The sequence below is a fragment of the Sciurus vulgaris genome, assembly GCF_902686455.1.
Source record: "Sciurus vulgaris genome assembly, chromosome: 1".
Classification (NCBI taxonomy): domain Eukaryota; kingdom Metazoa; phylum Chordata; class Mammalia; order Rodentia; family Sciuridae; genus Sciurus; species Sciurus vulgaris.
The window spans coordinates 22,822,315-22,847,983 of NC_136461.1; the positions used below are offsets into that span (position 1 = coordinate 22,822,315).

General features: G+C 58.8%; 1 protein-coding gene across 13 annotated transcripts in view; it reads right to left on the minus strand.

Moving 5' to 3' along the window:
- Positions 1 to 1,954: 1,954 nt before the first annotated feature.
- Positions 1,955 to 25,669, minus strand: part of ADGRB2 (adhesion G protein-coupled receptor B2) — a 35,430-nt gene continuing 11,715 nt past the window's right edge. For 4 of the 13 annotated variants that reach the window (XM_079151540.1, XM_079151543.1, XM_079151542.1 and 1 more), the window contains 28 exons: positions 18,621 to 18,704; positions 18,166 to 18,330; positions 16,882 to 17,046; positions 16,097 to 16,261; positions 15,847 to 16,014; positions 15,669 to 15,770; positions 15,419 to 15,525; positions 14,464 to 14,658; positions 14,225 to 14,293; positions 14,033 to 14,141; positions 13,410 to 13,740; positions 13,009 to 13,114; positions 12,802 to 12,845; positions 12,414 to 12,540; positions 11,893 to 11,996; positions 11,704 to 11,806; positions 10,875 to 11,025; positions 10,636 to 10,705; positions 10,215 to 10,281; positions 9,972 to 10,057; positions 9,577 to 9,675; positions 7,373 to 7,544; positions 6,953 to 7,048; positions 6,651 to 6,690; positions 5,381 to 6,000; positions 3,338 to 3,373; positions 2,938 to 3,036; positions 1,955 to 2,431 (listed from right to left, as the gene is read on the minus strand). In XM_079151540.1, coding sequence (XP_079007666.1) covers positions 2,246 to 2,431; positions 2,938 to 3,036; positions 3,338 to 3,373; positions 5,381 to 6,000; positions 6,651 to 6,690; positions 6,953 to 7,048; positions 7,373 to 7,544; positions 9,577 to 9,675; positions 9,972 to 10,057; positions 10,215 to 10,281; positions 10,636 to 10,705; positions 10,875 to 11,025; positions 11,704 to 11,806; positions 11,893 to 11,996; positions 12,414 to 12,540; positions 12,802 to 12,845; positions 13,009 to 13,114; positions 13,410 to 13,740; positions 14,033 to 14,141; positions 14,225 to 14,293; positions 14,464 to 14,658; positions 15,419 to 15,525; positions 15,669 to 15,770; positions 15,847 to 16,014; positions 16,097 to 16,261; positions 16,882 to 17,046; positions 18,166 to 18,330; positions 18,621 to 18,704 — 3,866 coding nt within the window. In that variant the 3' untranslated portion in view covers positions 1,955 to 2,245. The remainder of the gene's footprint in view (positions 2,432 to 2,937; positions 3,037 to 3,337; positions 3,374 to 5,380; positions 6,001 to 6,650; positions 6,691 to 6,952; positions 7,049 to 7,372; positions 7,545 to 9,576; positions 9,676 to 9,971; positions 10,058 to 10,214; positions 10,282 to 10,635; positions 10,706 to 10,874; positions 11,026 to 11,703; positions 11,807 to 11,892; positions 11,997 to 12,413; positions 12,541 to 12,801; positions 12,846 to 13,008; positions 13,115 to 13,409; positions 13,741 to 14,032; positions 14,142 to 14,224; positions 14,294 to 14,463; positions 14,659 to 15,418; positions 15,526 to 15,668; positions 15,771 to 15,846; positions 16,015 to 16,096; positions 16,262 to 16,881; positions 17,047 to 18,165; positions 18,331 to 18,620; positions 18,705 to 25,669) is intronic. The other 9 variants (XM_079151535.1, XM_079151547.1, XM_079151546.1 and 6 more) reach the window with 9 other exon arrangements.

Sequence of the window (25,669 nt, forward strand, 5' to 3'; positions counted from 1 at the left end):
CAAAGCCAGAGCTACAAGAGGAGAGGGAAATGCACTCAAAGCTCAGCCCCTGGTGGCCCCAGAGGTGGCAGCCAGTGGAGTCCAGGCTGGGAAGGAGACAGAAGCACAGGGAAAGGCACTAAGAAGTCCATTAGGAGGTGGCAGGGGTAGCTCAGAGGAAGCCCTGGCCGGGTGGAGTAGTGTCCGCTGGAACACGGTCAGGGACAGGGGCTTTGTTTGTGTCACTTTCTTCTAGGAACAAGCCCCCCTCTTTGGAGACTTGCTCCCCTCCCTCTTTGCAGGGGCTCCTGAAGGGGCTGCCAATTCACAGTGCTTGAGGCCAGTCAGAGCCTTCCTTCCTTGGGGGTTTTTTTAACTGGGATTCAAGAGAGAAAGATTCTATCCCTCTAGGGGCAAAGTTGAGTGGCAGAAGCTGGCAGGAGGAAGCCTGCCTCCAAGAACAAAGCCCACACACACAGAGCAAGTGAGCAGGGGCAGAACCTCCTCGGACACTGGACCCTATCACCCAGGGCCAGCCCCACATGCCCAGGGACCCATGCGTATGACCAAAAGTTCCCTTGGGCCTAAGCTGGCTGGCATTGGATTCTACCTCTCCCAACCACATTCCAATATAATAATGGCTTGCAACCTGTGGGAGTTTGGGAATATCACGTCCCCTCTCTGAGCCTCCATTTTCTCATCCGTAAAATGGGAACCGCAATAACTCCTGGAAGAATCAGTTAAGGTGTGCCTGAGTGAGCACTTGGGCCTACCCAAGAGGAGGGAGGCCAAGGAGTCACCAGAGCTCAGAGGGCTAGGCACACAGTCCTGAGAGGACCCTGCCCACACGCCTCCTCTGATGAGGTCCAACCGCAGGCAGGATTTGCAAGGGACTGAGAGGAAGCCCACGCCACCAAGGCCTGCAAAACTCCAAAGGGGCTACCGCCCTCGTCCAGCCTCATCAATGAGGCCAGCAGCTGTGATATCCCACCCTAGTGGTCGGCCCCTTCTTCCTTTACCCACCAAGGTTCCTATAGCACCTAACCTCTCCTTCACCTCTCAAAGGGCCTTGGTCTGTATTTCAGAGTCCCTAGGAATGGCTCAGAGGTGGCCATTTTGCTCGGTGGCCAGGCCAGCAGCAGCCCTGTGGCCCCTAACCGCTCCTGCTCCAGTTGCTATCTGACCATAGAAGAGCTGCTGGCAAGACGATTCCACATGCTGGCCCTATGCCCCTTATTCCTGGGTGCCCAGGAATCAACGGGTGTTCGCTCTCTGAGGTGTGTAAACAATGCGACGGGCATTGAGTCTCTGACCTCTGCCTGCTGGCACCCAGCCAGTTGGGCTTCTCCACCTCCACCCAGCCTGAGCCCTGCCTAGCTGACACGAAGGCTCCACAACCCAGCTCCCTGCAGCAACCCTGCAGTCATGAAGGTCAAGTCCCAAGAAGCCTGGATGAAGTACCACCTTCACTAGCCTGGGTCTGAAGTCCCAGCTCTGCCTCTGAATGTGGCCTTCAGCAAGTCACTTCCCATCTCTGGCGTCATTTCTCTACATAAAATGGAAAACCTAAAATCCTCTGGCAAGGTTGCTGTGAGCAGCTAGGGCCATGTGTGTGCCAGGAGCTTCACACCCGTGGCCCGAGCACTCAGGACACCCCAGCCCAGGCAGTCTGGCTCTTTTGCCCCAGTGAATGCTCCACGACAGCCAATAGGGAAGGCCAGTCGTAGGGTCCCATCCCACACTCCCAATCTTACGGGTCCAGACTGGGGATGGGACGTGCAGTGTTACCCTGGAGTCAGAGGTACAGCTGGGGTCAGAGCCCAGCCAGGCTCGCCCAGCCAGGGCTGACCTGCACCCATCATCCCATCTGGTGAGCCCAAGTGAGGTAGACCGAAGAATAAGGTGGGGACCCAGGGCTGGGCCTTCAGCGGGGAGGGGAGCGGGAGAGCGAACAGCTCAGCAGACAAGTCCACAGATTGAAGTTTATTCTCAACAAAGTTCCCCTCCCCCCTCCCCAGCCCGGGACAGGGACAGACAGGCCTGGGGAGAAGATGGGGCTCCGGTGGCTGAGGGGCCTCTGAGAAACAAGGAGGGGCCCTGGCCCCCAGGCTACGCCATATCTGGCTTCCCCAGCCCAGCTGAGTCCTCTGCACCTCCTGCCCAGCCCTCGGGAGGGGAGGGGGCGCTGGCTCCTGGGTAGTTCCAAAGTGGAGTGTGAAAATAGAGAGATATATATTTCTGTGCAGTGGGCAGTCCGGCGTGGCACTCACACCTCTGTCTGGAAGTCACCATCCGGTGGTTCTGTGGGCTCCCAGGCTGCTGCCCGGTGCAGGGTCAGTCGTTCTCGGGGCTTGGGAGGCAGCGATCCCAGGGTCATAGATTTGAAGGTGCTCCAGCTCTGATGCCGCCGGTGTTGGGACAGGCTGGGACGCTCCCCGGGGCTGGGCTTTTCCTGTGGAGGGAGCAGAAGGGTCTGTGGCAGTGGGCCGGTACCTTCTTACCAGGGCACAGAACTGGTGAGGAGGCCCAGCAACAGCCTGTATTGCCCAAAGTGACGGAACAATCAGGGGTCAAAGCAGAGTTCAAATGCAGATTTGCCCAATTCCAGAGCTGGGGCTCCGGAGGCCCACGTTCAGCCCCTCTAAAGTGCCACCTATCTGCTCACTCTCCCTCCGGATCCTGGTGGACCCTGACAGTGCTCCCTGTCCACGGTGCCCCCCGACCCCTCCTGCAGCTCCAGGACTTTTGCTCACGCCCTGGGTAGGTCACTGATGCAGCCAGCTGAGGTTGCCAAGGAAGGAGGGTGAGGGCAGGAGTCCCCACCCTAGCCCAGGGGGACTTAGGCTGCACATGTTGCTTCCAGCAACCCTGCCAGAGGACACACTCCACCGCATCTCCTTCTGCGGCTGGGACCCTGCACCAGGTCAGGCCCTGTGCTTCAGTCTGAGGAGGCCTCACCTTGGCTGAGGACTGGCTGCGGTAGCGGTCGAAAGTGTGGAACTTCTGGTTGAGCTCATGGTAGAGTTCTGAGTGCCGTTTCCGGGTGTGCATCACCTTCTAGGAGCCGGCGGGCGTCAGAGGAGTGCTCCCCTGGGGCAGCCCACGGACCCCCCCCCCCAGGGTGCTCAGTGCCCTGCGCCCCACCCACATCCCTGCCTGCTGTGGCCCCTCTAGGACAAGGCTGGCTTTCCTTTTCCCCAGAGCTCTGCTTGGGCAGGAGAGGATAGTGGGAAGATTCTACAGAAACCACAGGCTTGACATCACAGAGTGGTCAGGCTCTGCAAAGGAGCTTGGCCACTTTAAGAGTGGACCCTCCAGGGACAGATGACCCGCCCTCCAACACACACACAGTGCTTACCTCAAAGTCCAGGTCTGAGTACCGCAACTTCTTTCGCTGGTGGGGAGCAACGAGGAGACAGTGAAGGAAAGCAAAGCTCTTTACCTCAGACAGGACTTTAGGGACAGGAAACCTGTACCCGCGTCTGGCTGCAGTATCTTCCCCAACCCAGGCCCCAGAGCATGGGGCAGGCTTCGGGGTTGTGGGAACAGGAGCTGAGACCTGCCACAAACACAGGCTAGGCACATGAACAGGCGCTCACGGGGAGCACGCCGCGGTCAACGTGGAGCAGTTTTCCAATACGGCAGGAACAATCACTCGCACGCGAGGTCAGAGTTGACACTCATCCTCCGTGCCCCAGGCCCCATCTCTCCTGCCCCATCTCGCCCCTCTCTGTACGGCACAGGCTCCTCTCTCTGGAACCCTGTACTCATCCTGCAAACATAGGGATCCAGGCTTGCTTCTTCCTGCCCAAACAGGCCCTGCCTCCCCCACCTCCCCAACTCATGCCCAAGACTTCAAGGTGCTGACAAGCTTTGAGAAATCCAATGTCACTCAGGAGGACACCTGAGTGTCTTAGAACACTGGCACTGGGAGGACTCATGAGACCAAGGCCAACTTTCTCAGGTTCCACAGGGAAACCGAGGCCCAGGAAGGGAAAGAGATCTGCCACTTGTCTCAAGGCCCTCATGGGTGAGGCTATGACCACCATCTAGATCTCCCAAGTCCTGACCTGGGGGACACCCTCACCACCACTGGCCCCTGACATCACTCTCTTCATTTTCCCCACCTGCCCTTCCTCTGCACCCAACTCTAGCTTCTCTCATTAGACCTGCACTCTGCCCTGGACCCTCTACTGCCCAGTACCATGCATCTGGGTGTCCTCCCCATCCTGGTCACAGTTCCTTCTGGAAATATCAGGACACCTCTCCTTGACCTCTGAGGCACTGCACACAGCTGCCACCAATGGAATAAACTGCAATCCTCTGCCTCGCCCTATAACTCCCCCTCCTCTGCCACCCCCCGCAGTAGGTGCCCACACGATTCTGTACGTCATTGCTGACCCCTCCAACTGCTGCCACATTTATTCCTACCTCCCACAGTGGCCCAACCATGGGCAGGTGTCCACAGAGCAAACCTGCCACAATGCTAAGCGCACCCCTCTCTAACGTCACTGTCACATTTTCTGTCTTAGTTACGCCTTCCCTTTTTTTTTTCCATCTGTGGCAGGAGCAGGCACCAAATGTTCAAGAAACATTTTAGGAAAAAACTAAACTTGAGGCCCCTCTAGCCACTAACTTAATTTTCTTTGTTCAGAGGACAAGAAGAGAATTCTGAGGCCAAACGTGAGCAAATCTTCTAGAGTTCTACCACCTACTTGCACCAGTAAGACTCTGCCGGAAAGGTGGACCAGCAACAGCAAACACCTGGGCAGGGTTACCGAGGGGAAGAGAGGGTCCCTTATCATAAGACATGGGGAGTACCTGAGGCTGGTTTCAGGGATGATAACAGCAGCAACCCCAAATTTTCTAGCACTTTCTACTTGCTCCACACGGAAATAAATGCCTTACATCACTCAATCCTCCAGACTATTCTACCAAGAGACTACTGTTACCCCCACTTCACACACAGAATACGGAGGCACTGGGAGATTAAGCCACGTGCTCAATTTCTCATTGCTGGTCAACAGACCAAGGACCGGAACTCCACATGACGTGGAAGCCCAGACTCGGCCTACTATGCAGCTTCCCTAACAACATAGCCCCTGGCCCGAGCCAGTCTCCTTAGAGGAGGACACATCCTAACCAGTAGGCACGAGAGCAAGTGAATGAATCCAGGTGTGCCCTCCGTGCGTGAAGTCCATGCCCGTCGGAGGAATTCAGGCTCACCAGGATTTCCCGGAGCTGCCTGAGCCCAAGCGGAGGAAGAAACACATGGTGACCGGCTGAAGGTGCTGTTTGTGGAGGGCGACCGCTGCCCCCTCCTGACTCCAGCCCATGACCTAGGTGTGGCCTCAGGTGCACAGTGGGCCGACCCCAGTCCCCCTTCCCTGCAGCTGCTCACCTCCAGGGAGCCCAGCTTCATGGTGGAGCCGGGCACGGTGCGGGGCATGGTCCGGCTGCGCTCCCCTGGCTCGGGCACTTGTCGGGCGCTGGGTGTTGGAGGTGGCGGTTGGAAAGTCATCCCATAGGGGTTCTGTAGAGACCCGTAGGCAGGGCCCAGCCCCAGGCCCGAGTGGTCCACGGGCAGGAAGCTGGGGTAGCCTTCAGTGTGGGCCAGTGCCTTGGCAGCCCGCCGGGGGGTCCCCTCGGGCCGGGCCCTGGGGGCATCCTCACCCCCTCCGCCCCCACCACCAGGCTGCAGGCTCAAAGTCCGCCGGGGCAGCACCATGTAGTCCCCCTCGGAGCCTGGCTCTGCCGGCCGCAGCCACGTAAGGTCCAGCTGCCGCAGACCACCCTCCCCACACATGTACACGGGGTTCGCCTCCTGTGGGGGCGGTGGCTCCCCCAGCCCTGGCGAGGTTGCCATGGGCACCAGGATGTTCCCAGGCAGTGGTGAGAAGCTGAGGCCGCCCTCGGGACCCACGAGGCAGGACTTGGGCTCCTCATCCTCATCCAGGGACAGGCGGGACAGTGTGCCCGTGATGGTAGACGGGTTGCAAGTGTTGACCTCCTTGAACAGAACTGGGGGCAGGAGTGGGAGGGAGGAGTGAGTCCTGAGAAAGAGGAGCCCCCAGAGGCTCCTGCCCCAGCTGGGCAGGTACCAAGCCCCTGAGCTTGGATGGGGAAGGAAAATGTCACCAGAGGGGAAGACAACTGGCTCAGAGGTCCCCAGGGAGGTAGGGCAAGAAACAAAGCTAAGGTCCAGCTCCCTTGGTGCCCCGTGCATGTCCTGACCTCTATCCCAACAGGCCCAGGTCTGTCAAAGGGCCTTGCTTCTCCCTGTGTCCTGGGCAGCATCTCCCCAGAAGACAGGAGTGGAAAGAGGTTCTGGTAAGAATCATGGAAGTGAAAAAGTAGCAGCCTGTGTGTGCCCAGGCTCCTGCTGGGCACATACGTCCCCTAGTTCACTAGGCCCCAAGCCTCCCTCGAGTCTTCCCTGGAGGAAGCATTCTCTCCTGCGCAGGTATGCCAGGGGAGGCTCAGAGAGGGAAGGTGTTTACCCAAAGACATACAGTAGGTGGCAATCACAGACTTGAATCCAACTTGGGGCTGTCTGATGCCCAAGCTGGACTCTAGCAGCCAGGCCCCCACTGGGGCCTCCCAGGACAGGGAGTGGGGACCCATTCACGCCCATCCCTGGGACCATCTCAGCTCCACACCAGCAGGCTCACCTGTTTGACAAGCCAGATCCACGTCCTTTTCAAAGTCTGACTATAGGCAGAGAGGGCGAGAGCAGGTGGGCAGAGAGAGGATCGGTGTATCAGGTGGGAGGGGCCTGGCCCAATCGCGCCGTGTGCCAGAGGTGCTGCCCCTGCCGCCCCGCATACTGCCCAACAGAGCCCCACGGGATGGGTGGGAAACCAAAGGGTGAATGAGCCTGAATCAAACCCAGCCTCCGTCCCCTCCCTGTCGTGGACAGGGAAACCAAGTAATTCAGGGCAGGATGAGTGAGAGTGTCAGTGGCCTCACTCACCAGGATCTGCAGCTGCCCGTTCTTACACGAGTCGGGGGAGTCTTCACTCTCATCGGCCCGACACACGCCCATCTGGCACTTCACCACATCCTGGACCTGGGGGCAGAAGGCACCTGCTGGCCTGAAACTGCCGCAGGCCCTGACAACCACCAGTCGTGCCTCCCGCCCCAGGCACCCAAGAAGGCGTGAAAGGGAAGATGGACATTCAGCCTTGGGGAAGGTGAGGCCACCCAGGCTGGGCCAGAGGGGGTGAAGGACCCCCCCTGTGGCCAGGAGGCCAAGGACACGGCTTCCCGGGCTAACAGCAGCCACACCAAGGGTTATCCTGGGGGGCTGCTCCCAATTCCCCTGGTCTGCACAGCAGGGAGAAGCCAGAGGCCTGGAATGGTGGACAGGCGGGCATGGGAGGGTCCAGCCTACCTCTCGGCGCAGGAAGCAGTGCACGGCAGTGATGACAAAGCCCTGTGCGGAGTTGAAGACGGCGAAGAGGGCCTGAAAGAGGACTGAGCGGCGGTCTGTCATGGCCAGGACAGCAGACATCCAGGTGAGTGCCAGGAGGGGCAGCACCACGCAAGAGCTCCAGAGCGAGGCCCTGAGGGGACAGTGGCAGAGTTCATCAGAGTGGCTCTACAGGGGACAGGGTGGTAGGAGCCTAGGCCTCCACTTGGCTTAGGGACCACCAGGGTCTCAAACTCCAGGCCCTCAATAGTTTCCCCAAGAAGAGAGGGTCTGAGGAGCTGGAGCCAGAGAGACAGAACAGAGACAGAGAACTGCAGGCCAGAGCAGGGACGAGGAGAGATGGAGGGACAGACGCACAGACACAGTGGGACTGAGCCAGAGGCAATGTCAGGGGACAGAGACCAAGAAGGAAGGGGCAAAGGGACAGAGGAGAAAGGCCAAAGCAGACAGACGCAGGCACAGGGAGTTTCAGAACCAACTTGCACAGAAGCACCTGGAGTGTTATAGGCCCAGCCACATCCGGACTCCACCTGAGTGGGCTGGGCAGAGGAGGAGGAGGAGAGGAAGAAAGACCAGAGCACGACAGTCACAGAGGGAGAGCACGAGACAAACAAGACACACCCAGACAGAAAGATCAACCAGGCAGAGAATCGGGAGGACACCGAGCACAAGTCCTTGGGGAGAACCGGGGAGGCAGAGGCTGTACCCCGGCTCCCCACAGAGGAGCTGCCAGGCTCCCAGTGGCTGCTCCAAGTCCTGGGCAAAAGGATCCCAGCTGGTGCTGGGGTAGCTGGGGTCAGGGCCAAACCTCCATATCCCCAGCCTCACTGCCTGGGGAAGGCAGAGATAAAAGGCAGATGGCCCAGGCCTTCATGTCTCCCCTCTACACCTGCCACAGCCCACTAGGGACAGAAGGACTGCCTTGCCCTACCGGGTGGGATGTCACACCCAGCCCGTGGTGACCCACAGCACACACCACGGGGAGTCAAGACAGGGCAGAGTACGGCACCATTCTGTAGAGATAGCCAGAAAGGCCAAGGCGGAGAGATGGGCAGGGGGCCAAGACCTGTCCTAGGAAGAATGGTGCAGGGCTGTTCAGCCCAGCAGGGGGCGGGCACTGTGGTCTCTGTTGCCCCCGGAGGCAATGCCAAGATCAAGAGAGTCTAATCACAGTAATAAGAGCTACCATTGATTAACCATCAATTCTCTGCCAGGCCCTAGACTGAACACTTTACATACATTATTTCAAATTGTGATCAAAACAACTCCAATAAACAAAACTGGGGGCTAGTACCCCAATTTACAGATGAGGAGACTGGAGTGCGCCCAGCTGGGCAGAGAGGAGAGCTGGGACACAAATCCAGCTTGGCCGGCTCTGAAGGCCAAGCTTTTAACTGCTGGTTCAGCAGACTTGGGTAGAGGCAGATGGCAGCCCAAGGAAGAGGGAGCACTCTGCTCCTCGGAGCTTTGCAGTGATGGTGCCAGCCACCCCCCGCGGGCCCTGGAGGTCTGTAAGATAAAGCTGGACCTCACCGGTCTGGAAGGCTCAGCTGGAGTTCCAGCCCTGGGTGGGAGGCTGGCCCCGAGGTCCTAGTGGATTCACTCTACTCCTACTTAGCCGGGATTTTAAGATTCTCAGCTGCTGGGGAGGGGGCGGGGGTCTTGGTGAAGTAATTGTTCACCTCCATGATTCTGTCTACAATTGATTGTGAGATTCAATGCCTCTGGAATTCTGAGTCTCAGATTCTATGACAGATGATAAGACTGTGATTCACTCATTCTAATTCTTAGCTTCTGATTGTCTTATTCTAAGATTCTATCATTCTAATTCAAAGGTTCTATAGCTCAAGAATTCTAAGGGCCCAAGACTCTGAGCCTCTGCAGGTTGGTGGCGTGAGGAGGAGGAGTCTACAGCTGGGCCCAGAGAGAACTGGGGGAGGGAAGGGTGGGCAAATGAACCCAGCACCTTGCGGGAGGCACAGTCACTCCCCGTCATCCTCTGCCACCTCATCCCAAGCCCTGGAGAGTGAGTGGCAGCTGGCGGGCAGGGCAAGCTCTCCAGGGCACTGGGCTGACAGTCCCTCCCTCCCCCCCCGACCATGGGCACTGCCCCCCCATTCCTTTGCCCCCACCCACCCCAACCACCCCCAGGGGGCACGACTAACATGGCGTTCCTGGCCGAGGCTGAGCTGAGCAGGGGGCTGGGGACCGCTCCACACGCTGAGCAGGGGAGGAGCAGGCTGGCCCAGGGGCACCGCTCCGACCTCAGGGGCGGCACAGACATGGGAAAAGGGGGAAACACACGGGAAGCCGGGAGATAGGGGCAAAATGAGCCCCGAGAGGGGTGGGGGGGAGGGCAGACGAGAGAGAGAGAGCTGGGTTAGGGTGGGCGAGGGGCTGCAGCTGAGCACTCCGGGGCCCACCTTGCCTGCACCCGTGATGCACCAAGGTTGGGGAGTCCCGGTTGGCACCCTGAAGCCCTGAACCTCCAAGAGTGCCCTCGGCCCTCCCTCCTTGCACATTTCCCAGGAAGGCCAAGTCACAGAGACCCTCCCCTTACCCGGCCCTCTGCTTCTTGGATTTGTCTGAGATGCCATCACGTGCCATGAGCTTGTTGAAGACGATGATTCCGATGAGCATGTTCACCTGGGGCCCGGTGGAGTGGAGCGGGGAAGACAGGATCAGCAGTGCCCTCTGAGCAGGGAGGCCCCCGGGTGGGAGCCAGCGGGCAGGGAGGTGGCGGAGGTGACCGGATGGCCCTCTGGGGCTACATCCCTCCCAGGACACCGAAAGGGACACATACCAGGACGATGACAGCTGCCGGACCAACAAAAGCATATAGCAGGCCACCCTCCAGGGAGAGCCAGCAGCTGAGATGGGGAAAGAGAGCGTCAGACACTCATAGTCTCCCTCCCCATCCTCACTGTCCCCAGTACCCCCTAGACGGGGTGAGATGAGCTACAACTGTCAAGAATATCAGGCCCAGCCCCTGGGGCTACTGTGGGAATGAACAAAGGCCAAGCCCTGAGCTCAAGGGTTCTGAGAGACCATGCAAGCCAGCACGTCCTGTCACAGTCAGGGGAACGGAAGCTCAGAGATGGGAAAGAACCTGCCCGAAGACCGATGACGAGCACGGGCCACAGTCACCTGAGAAGGCCTAAAGCCCGTGCTGCTTCCTAAAAGGCCCACCAACCCCCACCGCCTGCCACAGGAGGCCCACGTACTAGCTGGATGTACCGTATCCCTTGGTGCGGGTGAAGCCAACAGATACGGCCACCACCAGGGCAGGCAGACCTGGGGAGCGAGGGAGCAGAAGTGAGATGGCTGTGGGGGTTCGGGGCCCAACGTTCCTCCAGCCCCCAAACCCAGACCCCTGGCGCCCAGAGAGCTGGTCAGGGCTGAGCCTCTTGACTTCCCCTGCCCCCAGTGCCCACCAGCAGAGTCCAGCACTGGCCCTGCTCACCCCAGCCCAGGCAGAGGAAGCGTTTGCGAACGAGGCGGGTGCGCATCCGCCCAATGACAGCCAGGTAGGACTGCCAGGCCTCCGTAAGCACCCAGCAAAAGGAGGACAGAAAGAAGAAGTGCAGGAAGGCAGCAGTCATGGTACATACACCCTGCAGGGGGAGGGAACAGGAGGGAGTGGCCCTGAGCAGCAGCCAGGGTGGGAGGCGCCAGGCTCCCCACACTGTCTGCTGGGCGCCGCAGCGGCCAGCCGCCCACCTGAGCCCCGCCTCCCACAGAGCCCTGCCAGGCACCCCCGCCTTCCTGCACCCACACACAGCACGACACAGGCCTGGTGACATGCATACAGCACTCGACATCCGGGGAGCAGGCGGGCAGGCCACCCCCACATAAACTGGGCCGGCAGGGTGGGGGACAGACAAGAGCACCTGCTACATCAAGGCCAAGTGGGTCCCATGCCTGGCCCTCACAGTGCAGAGAAGGCAGACAAGGCAGGGGGGACAGTCAGCACAGGTCATCCACAGGCAGGTGGCAAAGGAGGCCTCAGAGACATAAGGAGGCCCAGTGCCACCTACCCCCCATGTGCACCCACTCAGCTCACGCACACGTTCACCAATGCACATAAACACTCCTCTCTGAGGACACACCCCCATCTGCTCACACACACTTCACACACACACCCTCACCCCAGCCCCCAGCTGCAACGCACCCGTATCCACCCCTGACAGGCATCCACGTGAACACACAACATCCCCTGCAGACGTTCTCCACCCACACCCGACCCCTCCCCAGCAGACAACCCCCCTGCACCCCCTGGAGCTTGCACCTGCCTTGCTCAGCACCCGGGACTGGCCCACGAGGATCAGAATGTTGGAAGCCAGGATGGACAGACAGAAGTTCAGCAAGATGATGGAGCGTTCAGATTTGATGAACCTGACAGGGCACAGTGGGCAGAGGCGGAGATGCTGGCTGCCTGCCCAAGCGGGTGGCTGGCCGCCGCCCCACAACATTCAACCTACCTCCAGAAGGCAGCATAGATGGCGAGCAGTGTGAGCAGGGCCATGCAGGACACCGCGCAGCCGATCACCAGGGGGACTGATGGGGCCCCCGCCAGCTCCAGGGTCTGTGAGAGATGAGTTGCTGGGAGAGGGCAGCGGCAGTGTGCCAGATCCTCCTATCTAGTGCAGACTGGCACACCCACAAGCGGACGGGCTCTCACCATTGTTCTCACAGGCACACAGACCAAACCCAGTCATACTTTGAGACACATATTTACACTCAGTCACCCAGGTTCTTCCACACACAACCAGACACACATGTGCGCACACACACACACACACTGCCCATTGCCACACCCCCAGGCAGGTGCCATGGCTGTGAACACCATCCCAGGGGCACAGGATTCTGGTGCAATCCCACAAGTGCACCTGTACGGAGGCACATCTAGCATCATCCAGGTGCCTGACAACACTGTCACAGATAGCCTCTGGCAGCCCAGTCAATCTCCTCTGCCCAGCCCAGGAGCTTCTCTCCCACTCACCAGGTCCTTGGGCGGCTGGGCCAGGACAGCAAAGGTGGACGGGTGCTGACACTGGCAGCGGGTGTGGGCTGCCTGGGTCTCCAAGGTCTGGCAGCTCTCAGTGTCCCAGTCCCCTGAGCTGGCATCTCTTGGGTGGGGGAGAGGTGGCGTGAGCCCTGGGCCCAGCTCCACAGCCCTGCCCCCAGTGCTGGCCACAGCCCAGGGACAGGTGAAATCCAGGGCAAGACTACATCCATGAGGTGACAGCAGGGAGTCCCAGGATATGCTCTTGACCCCTCAGACCAAAGATGGCACCAAGGAATCTTCTTGCCTTCCAGGCAGGAGACCCTTTCTGAAGAGGGGTTCTAGGGCTGCACCCTTCCTCACCCAGGGCTGCCACCCAACTCACACTTTGGAGTAGTCCCAGCTGGCGCAATGGGGGTCCGAGGTGCCCTGGAGAGCAGAAGACACTCGTGCAGTCTAGGGTGGAGAGCTCCCCACCCCCAAACATCCTGCCACAGCTACTGCCATCCACCCCGTCGGGCTCCGCCTTCCATGGGGACGGACCACCTCCCGTGAGACGGGCCTCCGGCCTCCCGCGATGAAGTGCACTCACATTGATGATGTAGGACAGCTCCACTGTGATGAGGGGCTCAGCTGGAGGGTGGGTGGGAGGCCGCACAGTCACTGTCATCACCCTGGAGGTGACAGCTAGCGGAGGCCTGGTGGACAGGCGCTGAGGTCAGCTCCTGCCAGCAGGTGTCCAGACCTAGTCAGAAACTCCAAAGCTGCTTTGGATGGGGGCCGGGGGTTACCAGAGGGCCAAGATCCAGGGAAAGGCCTGATGCTCAGTGGGCCCAGGATTTGGGGTGAGGTCTAGAGCCAGTTCTCCCAAGCCCTGGATGCTAGCACAGCCTCTGAGAGCTACGTGTCCAGAGAAACAACTGTGTCCAGAGCCAGGCAAGGGGTCCCAGAGAGTGCAGGACTACCAGTGGATCTCTGCTCAGGTGGACTCACCTGGGAGGTGGCAGGATGAGGCCAAGGGTGCGGTAGAGCACAGCACCGATCACAAAGTAGGAGGAGGACTCCTCAGGGTCTGCTGGGAGGAGGCGCTGGTGGGAGTGGCCTGGGCCTGGGGGCACTGTTCCTGGGCCCCTTCCCCTGCCTGGGCCGCCTGCTGCCCCAGGAGCAGCTGGCTTCCCTGGGGTGGAGAGGCTGAGCACCTCCTTGGGCAGGAAGAGGCGGTCCTCTGAGTGCCGCACCCAGTCCTTCATGCCCCGGCGGCCCCGCATGGGAAACGTGATGTCACTGGACACAGCAGAGACAGGCTCTCGCTGAATGCTGATCACTTCAGGGGGTCAAGGGTGGGCAGACAGAGTGGGCAGACCAAGGGGAAGAGACAGATGTTGGGGAGACACCAGGGAAGAAGGCAGATGCAGAAACCAAGGTTCATACAGAAAACACAGATGGAGAGAGGAAGAAAGGTGGAGGGAAAGAAACGAACATGGGATTAAATGGGGGGAAGATGGGGCCCAGAAAGGAGAGAGGAAAAGGGAGAGTCCCTGGGAAACCCTCCCTCGGTCACAGCGGTCTGGGTTCTGCTACATCCAGCACCCCCTCCCCAGTCTGCCTCCTCGTACCCAGATTGTCCGTGACAATCAGAGAGCTTTGGAAGGCCTTGAGGGCATCGCCCACCAGGTGAATGAAGTCCTCCACAACACGGAGCAAGTGCACAGAGCCAGGGGACACCTGGAGACAGAGGAGTGTGCAAAGGCTGAGGTCCAAGGTGGGGACTGGTCATGAGAGGGGAAGCTGGGAGGCCAGACCCTCACCTGCTGAGCATCATCCCACTTGTCCTTATTCTCTGCATCCACCATGAAGCTCACCACTTGGAAGAAGCGCTGGGGAAAGAACAATGAGGGTCAGGAGTTCCAGTCCCAGGGAATGTGGGCTTCCCCAGTACAGCCACACTTGCTGTGCCCCAGCTGCCTCTGCCACAGGGGCTCAGACTCCCCCTTCTGTTTGGGACTTCTCCATCCCCAGCCCCTCCTCTAGAGGCACAGCGTGGTACCTGCACATCATCAGCTGAGGGCACATAGGTGGCCCTCTTGAAGGTGTCAGTGACATTCCTCAGAATATCCACGGAGAAGAGCAGGTCCCCGCTATAGTAGGTGCGCCGGGCCAGTAGCTCCTGCAGGCTACGCACCACCTGCGACATGCCCTCGCCTGCTAGCATGCGCTGCCCTTTGGCCAGGTGCTCCCGAAGCTGCAGGGGACACGTAAGCCCCTGTCACTGGAGCACTAGGAGCTGGGACCGGACGCTGGCCCATTCCATTGCCATCCACCCACTGGCTGCATCCAGGAGAAAGGGCATATGAGGTCAGAGAGAGGCTCAAAGGGGCTCCCAGTGGAGACAGAGTCCAAGGAAGAGACTCCGAGAGCAAGAACCCCTAAGACACTTTAAAAAGACAGAAGCAGAAACACCTGGAGAAAGAAGGTGCTCGGATGTACGTATAAAAGGTGATGAGCCAATATGCGGGGCACCTCCCACCCCGAAGGGGTCACACACCTGAAGTGCAATGCACATGTGCTCTCCCCCACTCCCTAAAACACACACAGCCAACATGTGATATAGCCAGAAACACGCACACACAGGCCACATTCACCAATGCCACCCTTAACCATGGCAGGCCCTGGGGTGGGCAATGGGGACACACAAAAAATTCAACTTCATCCCTGCCTTCAAGTCTAGTGGAGCACGGAGACACTCAGACGCACGTCCTTAGTACCTAATGGCTGAGAAGTTCAGGGCAATAGGAGTGCAGGGAGGAGGACACCAGGGATAAGGGAGAGTCAGGCACTGAGGCATGAGTAGGAGTTTGCCAGACAAGGAGAAGCGTCACCAGGCAGAAGTGGGCGCAGCGAACTCCAAGGCCCATGGGAATGACCGAGCCTCGAGCTCCCTCCACTCCCTTCTAGGGTCTGGGATAGATGTTTGGCACCCCAACCCAGCTGGGCACACTCACTGACAGATACAGGTAGCGGTATTCATGAGAGATGCAGCGGGCAAAGCTGGGCAGTCCCCAGTATGCCACGCCCTGGGCACTGAGGAGACAGCGGCGGCTGGCAGACCCTGCAGGGGGACAAGACAGAGGGCTGAGGGTGGGGGCCAAGTCTCACCCACTCCCTCAGGATGGAGACTCAGAGAGGCTGGGGCCCAGAAGTGGACAGCGAGAAGCGCAGGGGGAGGGTCTGCAAGAGAGCTGCCCCCCTTACCCGAGGCATTGGGGGGACACTTGTTGTAGATGATCTCGCCGGCTGCGGCCTTCTTCCATGTCATCAGCATCACATACTCATCCCTGCACATCTCGTGGAAGGCTGTGGGTACAGCGGGGGGCTCAGCCAGGCTCACAGGCGTGCCCCCAGAGCCCCAGGGCTGTGCAGGCAGTGGTACCTGGACACTTCTTCTCACTGCAGGGCTTCACCTCCTCTCCAGTGCCCTCGCAGGGATAGCCCTGTGAGCCCGTGGCCTGGCACATGCGGAAGCGCCGCTGCCAGCCCGTGTCACACGTCTTGGAGCACAGGCTCCATGCGTTCCACGGCCCCCACTTGCCATCAGTGGCTGTGGGAAAGGGGGAGTGTGAAAGTCTGAAGGTGCCCCAGGGACAGGGCTGTCCCCTGCCACCCTCATGCTGAGCACTCACCCGGACACTGAAGGTTGCTGCACTCTCGGGTGTCCGTCAGAGCACCCGTGCATGTAGCCCAGGCAGGGCCTGCCACGCTGCACTTCCGGCTACGCTGCTGGGTCCCATTGGCACAGGATGAAGAGCATGGGCCCCAGGGACCCCATTCTAGCCACTGGCCTTCCACTGCATGGGGAGACACAAGCAGGGGTGGCCGTTGAGCAGAACATGGGTGGACTGTGAGGACAGAGTACCACCGGGAAACTGCAGAGCCTGTCAGGCACTCAGACCTGTGCCAGGCCAGACCCACTGGAGGAGGGTATGTGAAGGGGACAGGAGTGAGCAGGTGGTGCCTGGGCCTCCTCCTGCCTGCCTGTCACCAGCTCCAGGAACACAGGACACCTCCCCACTCAGCATCAAAGTGGGGGGTGTTCTTCTGGCTGAGGGCAGGGGCTGCAAGGGTGCCTTCTCATCTTTGCCCACACTTAAGCCCAGCTTAGAGTCTTCTCAATTCCGGCCGCCTAGGGCACCCAAGTGCTATTAACAACAAGGGTAGCCCAGGGCTTAGAGGAAGGGGTACTGGCAAGTAGCACCCTTTTGATAAGGTCACACTGTCAACCCCCTAGTCAGGATGGGGGCTGGCCTCCCACACTGGCAAGTATACTTCTCCATCTTCTCATGCTTGGTCAACATACGTGGGCCCCCCAAGCTCAGGGTGTGGGTCCTGACTGCCTCCCCTGGGCCTCCCAACCCACCCGACCCCCAGGCTGGTAGCGCCTGCCTTGAAGCCCCTGGGTGCTACTGACCCGGGCAGGCGGCCATACTGCAGAGCTTAGTCTGCAGCTCGGGACCCTCGCAGGCCTTGCCGCCGTGCTGGGGGGGCACGCAGGTCCGCATCCGGCTCCGGGACCCCCGCCCGCAGCTGCGGGAGCACAGGCTCCAGGACCCCCACTCCTCCCACACGCCGTGCACTGCAAGGAAGCACGTGGCCGGTGGCTGGGCCGCACCTTGGCCCCGCCCACTGCCAGCGCCTGCCCATCCACCCACCAATCAGGAGCTCCGCAACTCGGCGGCCTCTCCTCATTGGCTCTGCCTTGGGTTTTGTTGCCAGGTAGGGCCCCAGGACTCTGCCCTTTGAGGGAACACAGGCTTCTGGTCCCAACTCACACAGAACAAGCCCTGTAGACACTTAGGGAGAACAGGGCCAACCCAAGAAGCAGGAGTTCAGGAAAACCCAGGAAGGGACCCAAAATCCACTCCATCCGGCCTCCCCACCCCCAGATCCAGAGCCTGACTCCAACATGGCAGGCCTGGGGCAACAGAAGTGCCCCTCCCAGCCCCAACCTCATGGACACACAAATAGACATGAACCTCTACAAGGACACCGACACAGAGCTCACACGCTGGACACAGCTTTGCCCCAGCCCTTTGCAAGCACCTGCCACACCCCACGTACCAGAAGCCCTCCCCACATGAGCCCTACTCTAAGTTCACAGCCAGGCACCACTTCTCTCCATCTGGGAGCAAGGAGCAGGACTACCTGCTTCTGCCCCTCACAGTCACCACCTGTCCCAGGCAGGCACATGCATTTCCTCAACAACTACATGCTTAACTGAAGAAGGCATAAGGGTCTACGAAGCCTTCCTGGGGAGTGGGATGCAAAGCCCAGAGGAGGAAGGGGCCAGTCCGAGAGGATTCATTTTAAAATAAAAGTAGCAGTCATCTTAGCTTCTGCAGTACGGGCCGAATAAGCAAATGCAGGGAGGTGGGAAAGTATAAGAGGTGCTGGTAAGGCCAGGACTGGGGACACAGGGCAATGCAGGTGAGGATGAGCCTTGCCTACCAGGATGCAGGCGTCAGGGGAGGGAGGTGCTCAGAACTGAGCCGGTGGTGTGGTCAGATTCTGCTGTGTCCCCAGTGCCCTGCACTGAACTGGCATAGTGTGTGGGGCTAAGGCATGGTGCAGGGACAGGCAAGTTAGTTGAATGGAATGAGGTGGCAATCAAGCATTTTTGGAAGATTCGTGTGCCCGAGTCCCAGGCAGGACCTAACCCTGCAGGCAGATGGGGTGGGGAGGGGAATGGGCCTACCTGGGCAGGTGGCTGAATTGTTGCAGGGCCGGGTCTCCCGCAGGGGCCCGCTGCACAGGGTCCCATAGGGGGAGGACACGCAGGAGCGGGTCCGCACCTGCAGACCCTGCCCACACGTCAGGGAACACACGCTCCACGGGGACCACTCCTCAGCCGCTGGGTCGCCTACGAGAGAGGGACAGCGTCGGCGGCAGGGGGTACCTCCCAGGCACTTAGTTTCATAGGGCTGAGGGACTACCAGCAAGATGGGGGCAGGCATCAGAGGGACCTTCCTACCCTGACCCCAAGTGGCAGGCTCTTTGGAAGGCAACCCAGCCCTGCCCATAGGCCTCACATGGCAGAGACGCGACTGAGCTCCAGGACATAGACAGACGGGCACACGCCAAGCACACATGCCACCAGACGCCACACAGTCGGGCCCCCGCCACAGAGCAAGGGAGGCGGGCCCGAGTTACCTGTCTGCGCCATGTATAGCCCAGGCTCATCTGCAGACCTTGGCCACTGGGTTTTCACCTTCGGTTCCTCTTCCGGCTCCTCACCTGGAACACGGAGGCAGTGGCAGGGGTTCAGCAGAAGCCAGCTTGGTCCTGCCACAGTGGCACAGAGAGGGCAGCCTTGCTGGTCCTCAGCCTGAGGGCCTGGAGCCAATGGCAGGCAATGCAGAGAGAGCATCACATCCTGCCCCCTGGCCCACACCACCATTTTACAGGAAACTGAAGCTCAGAAGGCCACACAAGACTCACCCAGGGCCTCACAACCATCTTTTCCATCTCTCACCTCAACCAGACAGGGAAAGTGGAGGGGAGAGGTTGCCCAAATTAAGGAGCTGTCAAGTCCTGCCCACACCTATCCCCTTTAATCCTCTTGGTGGGACGAGGGTCTGCTGAGAGACATGGAATTTGAGAACCATAGAGAGGAAGTGACTTGTCAAAAAGCTCAGAGCCCTCTGAGCCAGAAGCTCGGGCATTCTCCCTTCATGGGTTGGCTCGAAGGGGCTCATAAAACAGCCAACTCTCCCCCCACAATGTGACTCATGCTGGATCCAGGACCCAGTCTCTCCGAGAGCAGTAATGGACCATGACCTGGAGGCACAGGTCAGAATGCCACTCCTCTGAGGCCCAAGAGGCAGGGGCTTACACCCAACAGATGCTCCTCCCACTGCCTTCGCAGCCAGGAGAGCAGCAGGTGCTCCTGGAGGCTGCTCTGCCTTGGCCCAGCTCCAGGTGGCCTGGATTTGTGTATCTATCTGGTCTAGGCTTGGTGGCAACACCAAGTCCTCCCACCTGCTGACAGGGGCACCTCCAGGCCTCCCCTTCTGCTAAAGTTTAGATGTAGAATGTCCCCCAAAGGCCTGCATGTTAGCAGTTTAGTACTTGGCTTGGTACTGTGGGACTTTAAGAGGCAGGGCACAGTGGGAAGCTTCCACTCATTGGGGGCTTGCCCTGGAAGGGGATGATGGGACTCCTGCTCCTGCCTCTTCCTTTCTTTTTCCTTCCTGGAAGTGAGGCACATGGGCTTCCTCCACCACACACTCCCACCAAGATGTGCTCTGTCCTGAAACCTCCAAAACTGTGAGCCAAAATAAGCTTTCCCTCTTACAATGATCATCTCGGGTCATCGTTATACTAATCGAAGGCTGTGTTGTCATGTCACAGCCTCAGACTAGGAAGTGAAGGTGAGGGACAGACAGGAATGCAGGGTGGGAAGGGTCCAGCCCAACAGACTGCTGGGCAGGTAGGATTAGAACAGCATTTGGGGACAGGGGTCAGGTTATGCTGTTATGCTGTCCCCAGATGAGATGGTACTGCCCTGCCCTCCCACCCCAGGCTCTCGCCTATTTCTGAAAGCTGGGTCAGCAGAGTAGGCACCAGAATTTGAAGGGACCCCAGAGGGCTGGACTCCTCCTGCCCCCTGCTGTCCAGACCAGGCTCTGCAGCTGAGAGAAAGCCCTGCAGCAAGACCACCGCCCCCCAGCAAACTCCAGGGAGCTCTGAACAGTCCCCCAACGCAGCTTCCAGTCTCATCAACTCCTGGGCCTTTCCCTTCACTTTAACCACCAGTCCCAAGACCTAAGCCATGCTGTCCCTGAAACTTCACCATCTCTGAAACCCAGACCCCCCCAGGATAGTAACCCTGGGTCCTGTCTGGGATGCGGACATTAACCAGCTGTGTGGCTTTAGGCAAGTCTCTTCACCTCTCTGACCCTGCCTTCTCCTCTGGGGAGCGGTGCTCATAATGCCCCGCCTTAAGGGCTGACGTGGGGACGCTCTGACAGGAGGCTGTGAAACCTTTGCCCATACCCTGCACGTGCTGAACGCCCAGAAGGCAATACCATGGTGTGGTGTGTCTCTGTCATCTCCCCTCTTGTCATCTCCCCCTCGTCTCCTCTCCAATCTCCACCTACTGTGCTCTACCTTTTTTGCCTCACAATGTCCCCTCCACCCCTGCCAGGTCATCATGCCTCCTTTAGAGCAGCATCTGTGGTCCCTTCTGGCTTCACTGCGAACCCTGCCTCTGCCAGACCCCAGAGGAGGAGCCAGGGCCACACCAGCTCCTCAGTTCCCCCACCCAGCTCTTCTACCACGCCTGCTCAGCCCGTCCCCAGCCTGGAGCTTGTGACAAGCCACCTCCTCCACTCCCACTCCCAGGCTGCTGAAGAATCTACAGCTGTGCCAACTGGCACCATGACAGATTCAGGAGCTCCACGCCTGCTGGGTGCCCAGGATTTCTCGGCCACCCTTCTCAGCTTCGTTCCTTCCCTGTTGCCCTCTGCAGCCATGCTGGGCCACCCCTCAGGTCCCCTCCTCCCACTCCCTCAGCCCTGACGCGTGGAGAGCAGGAGCCAGGACTGGAGCCCTGCTGTCTGCCATGTCTCTTCACCTCCCCGCTCTGCTGCAGCTGCCCCTGCAAAGGCCACTACCTTGGCTGGCCTGCCCCTGCACATCCACCTTCTGGGGAGGGCTCCTCCATTGTCCCCTCTCTCAGCATCCTCTGCCTGTGGCAGCCCATGACCCACCCAGCCTCCTTCATTCTGGAAAGTCCTCCCTACACCCTCCTTCCACCGCTGACTACTGCCCCCTGGCTTCCCTCCACCACCAGTGAGTGATCCCCAGCTGGCACTCCAGTTTCTCACCTGCCACTCACTTCCTGGCTCAAATGTCACCTCCCCTGTCGATCCACTGCAGTCTGGCTGCTGCCCACATCTTTCTGCTGAAACCATTCTTGACAGAGTCATCAACGCCCTCATCGCTGCTGACTCCCGCGGACACTCACAGGCCTCCTCTCGCTGGACCCTGTTGACCCCTCCTGCCCTCAGTCACTCCCTGCCCTGACTCTTCTGGTTCCCTCTCACCTCTTTCTGGAGACTATTCTCCCTCATCCCCTGGGCCAGTCTACTTTCCTGCCGCTTCCTACACAGCAGCCTGTTCTCACTGCATATTGGCCCCTGAGGCTGAATGAATCCCTCTGAGCCAACACTCCCAGTCACTATGCCCAGCCCAGGCCTCTCCCGCGCTCCACTGCTGTCTTGACCCTCAAAAAGCACATCCAGAATGCGACCCTCATCTCCTCTCCTATCTTCACCTGCTGCTTCCTGCCTTTTTTGCCTGGAAAACTCCTACTCGGCCTTCAAAACCTACCTCAAACCACCTCCCCTCCATGAAGCCCTCCGGTTGCGCGCTCCTCGGGCACAGCAGGCTGTCTCCCCCTCTACGTGGTGTGCCCCTTCATCACAGATGGTTCCATTTTCTGACTGCCTCAACTACCCCCTCTCCCCACCATGAGCTGCACGTGAGTCATCTCCCTAACCCTCATGAACAGAACCTGGCCCAGAAAAATATAAATAAATGAACACCAATGCCTGCCTTGCCCCTGGCTCCCCCCAGCAGGGGTCAACAGATACTTGGAATCTTGACTCCCCTGCAAGGCTTCAGCTCTGCCCTGTGGCTGACATGCCAGCCTTCACTGAAGGGACTCCAAGGTAGGCCCTGGGCAGGGCTCCCAAGCCCTCCCCACAGAACACCCTTGAGCTTACATGCAGTTATCAGTAAGTGCTCTGGGGACTGTTCAGCCTGTGAGTGTGGCACCTTCCTCTCACCCAGCTCCTGTTGGGTGTCTGCCCACCACCAGGTCATCACCCCTTCCACTCCAAGGACATCACCCCTTCCACTCCAAGGTCCACTGAACTAGGACATGCCAGAGACCAGCCTGACCCGTTTGTCATGAACTTGCCCTGCTCCCTGTGGACTCCATCTTCTCCACTCCCAGCCATTTTCTGGTCAGCCCCACGATATGCCCAGAGGTAGGGTTAGTGGTTTCCAGAATCTACTCTATTTGAAAACTGTCCCAGGCCCAGTGTTTGGGTCACTCTCCCAGCCTTTGGAGCTGGGTCAGAGAGGGGAAGAAACAAGCCAGGCCTACACAGACTGCCCTCCCCATCTCCCACCCACCTCCCTCAGCAATTTACTCCCCCACAGGGAAAGCCAGTTCTCCCGCAAGGGGAAGAAGACAGATAAGACCAGGTGGCATTTGCTGCAACAAACACTCATTCAGCACATATGCACAGGCCCCAGGCAACTCTGGTTCTAGAACAGGATCAGCCTGTGGGGAAACTGAGGCAGACAGAGTCCAGGAGGACAAGCAGGGCCTGGGCAGGGTATAGCACCCAAGTGCCCTGAGGGGCCCACCCAGCAGCTCAGCAGGCTTGTTGGACCTGGGCCCTGGTGCTCACAGACCTGCAATCTATCAGCTGTCCCCTCAGCTGCCAGGCCCAGGCCTAGGCGAACCTGCTGCCTGGGACACATGTCCTCACTCGACCACCTGACAACCTCTTTTGTTTTGGATAAGGTAACACAAACAACCCCAGATGCCAATCACCATGCACGCTCCTACACCCAATTCTCATGAGAAGCATTCCGCCATTTCACTCAGGATGAATGAGGCACAGGGTCTCCCGCTGTAGAGAGGCAGGGTGGGATTCGCAGCCAGGCTTGGTGACTTGGAAGGCCTGCACTGGCTCTGACTGACTGACACAATTCCTCCCTAGCTCCCAGCCCACCAAAGCCCCTGGTCCTTGCCTCCATTACCCTGTTTTCACACAATGTCTAATTTTTCCTCTGTGCATCTGGTCCCCTCTCTCCCACGTGAGCCTGAATCTCCTCTGTGGCCTCAAATGATCCTCTGGGATCCCAGCCCTGGCCACACAACTTCCCTGCTGAGGAGCTTTCAATGGCTCCCTGCTGCTCCAGCCCAGGAGCCAACCTACAGCCCTGGTCTTCCCCTTCCTGCTGGGCACCAAGCACACTGCGAGGCCACATGGGCCAGCAGGAGGGCAGACTCTGCAGTCAGACAGAGGACGCTTCCACAGGGCTTTGAGTATGCTGGCCCCCTCTTCTGTGGCCTCGTCCCCAGCTTGGCTCCTGTAACAGCTCTGCATATCCTGGGTTCATCCTGAGGGAGGGCCTCAATCTCTGGCACCCCTCTTGCACAGAGAACCTAGATTCTGGGCAGCCAGGCACAAGACAGACATTGGTGGACATGGGCCAGATATTCTTGGGGATTCCTCAGTCCCAACCAACAGGGGCCACCCTCTTCTAACCCCTGGTACCGTCAAGCAGGGTGTGCAGGTTCTTGGGGATACCTGCCATGCTGTGCTCCCCACCCAAACTCCATGCAGTCCAGCCCCCTCAGCCTCCCATGTCATGAATGTGTTAAAAATAACCACAATAATCACCACTTCCATGGGGAGAGGGCGTTGCAATTTACAAAGCACCCCTCACTTCCCAAGGATCTTCGCATCCTCCCTGAGGCTGGCCACAGAGCCCTAAGTGGGCACCAACTGGTCCCCCAAAACATGGCTCTGCTGTGTCCCTCCATGACTCCCCAGGCCCAGCAGGGCATCTAGTACCCCACAGTGCATCAGAATCCCAGGGGTGCAGCGAGAGAGGGGGGGGAGGTGGATTTGAAACAGCCAGGCTCCACCCCTGCAGTCCAATGCAACTGAGTATCCCTGTGAGACCAGGAACCCAGCCAGAAAATCAGTCCCCTTCCAATGACTCTTTCTCCTCTGGCTGCGGACCTACCCCCAGGCTCCCACCAGAGCTGGCTGGGTCACTGCCACCTCCCCCATGTGGCCAGAAGCTCCTGGAGAACAGGGACTATCTGACTCAGCCTGCCTCCTCCACAGTGCCCAGTCTTCTCAATGCCCTCAAGCCCCCAGGCACCAGGATGTAGTCCCAGTGTCTTGAGATGGCAGTCCTAGCCCTTGGCCCCGTCTCCTGCAGCGGGGCTGCCATCCGGCAACTCGTCTCCTTAGAGCTCCTACCCAGCATGTTTTGCGCCCCCACGCCCTTGCACAGGCTGTCTCCTCTGCCTCTAAGCCCTGGCGAGCAAGGCCTCCCAAAGCAGGGGGCGGGGATGACGGGGGACAGCTTACAAGATCCGCTGGGTCCTGGACCGGGGAAGTCAGCCCCTTCGTAGTTCTCTCAATCAGGGCAACAAGTGGCCGATCTGTCTGGGGCGGGGGGGGGGGGGTTGTGCCTGTTGTCCAGAAGTAATGAACAGTGCCCACCCCTTCCCTTCATGACCTCAAGTATCCCAGCTGAGATGACAAGTTATACGGGCACCTTGATTCTAATTCTTCCAGCTCTGTGACAGATAACGTCTCTGTGTAATCCCAGACTTTCACACGTCTCCACCCCTTGCTAATTTCTCTTTCTAACAAATGGAGAGGCAGGAAGAACAGCCAGCTAAAATTTAATAACTTGCATTGTTTTCACTGCGGTTGCTTCTTTGGTTATCTTCTATTTCAGATAAGTGATTCTCTTTCCATTAACCATATGAAATTTTTTTAATACGTTAAATTTACAAAGCAATTCAATTTACGGAGCAATGACAGAGGCTAGTGAATTCCTATTCATTCCTCAAAACCCACCTCAGAGTCACCTTCTTTAAACTGCCTTCTTGCCCCTTTGTGGCTCGATCTCCCTTTGATCCTTCCTTGACATCCAGCATGGGCATGGTCGTACCTACTACACTAAATGATGACCACACAGCAGCCATCTGTCATGGATCTACCATGTGCCAAGTGCTGTGGTTCCAATATGGGTTGCACATCTCCCTAGGTTTCCCGTGTTGACATTTCATCCCCATTGTGAGGTTCTAAGAGGACAAAAATTTAATCTCACTATGGTGTTCAGAGGTGGGGCCTCTGGGAGGTGATTTGGGTTAGACAAGGCCATCAGGGTGAAGCCCCCAGAATTGAATCTTGGTGGCTTTATATACCTGTGCACATCCTGTCTCTTGCCATGTGATGTCCTGCACCACCTACGGACTCTGCCAGCCAGATGTCCATTACCAGATAAAGGCCCTTGACCTTGGAACAGAACTGAGAGCCAAAAACCTCGTTTCTTTCGAACGCACCGTCTGTGGTATTGTGTCATTAGCAACAGAAGACAGACTGATGCAGCCACACACAGCGCTAAGCTTTGCACACATTCCCGCACTT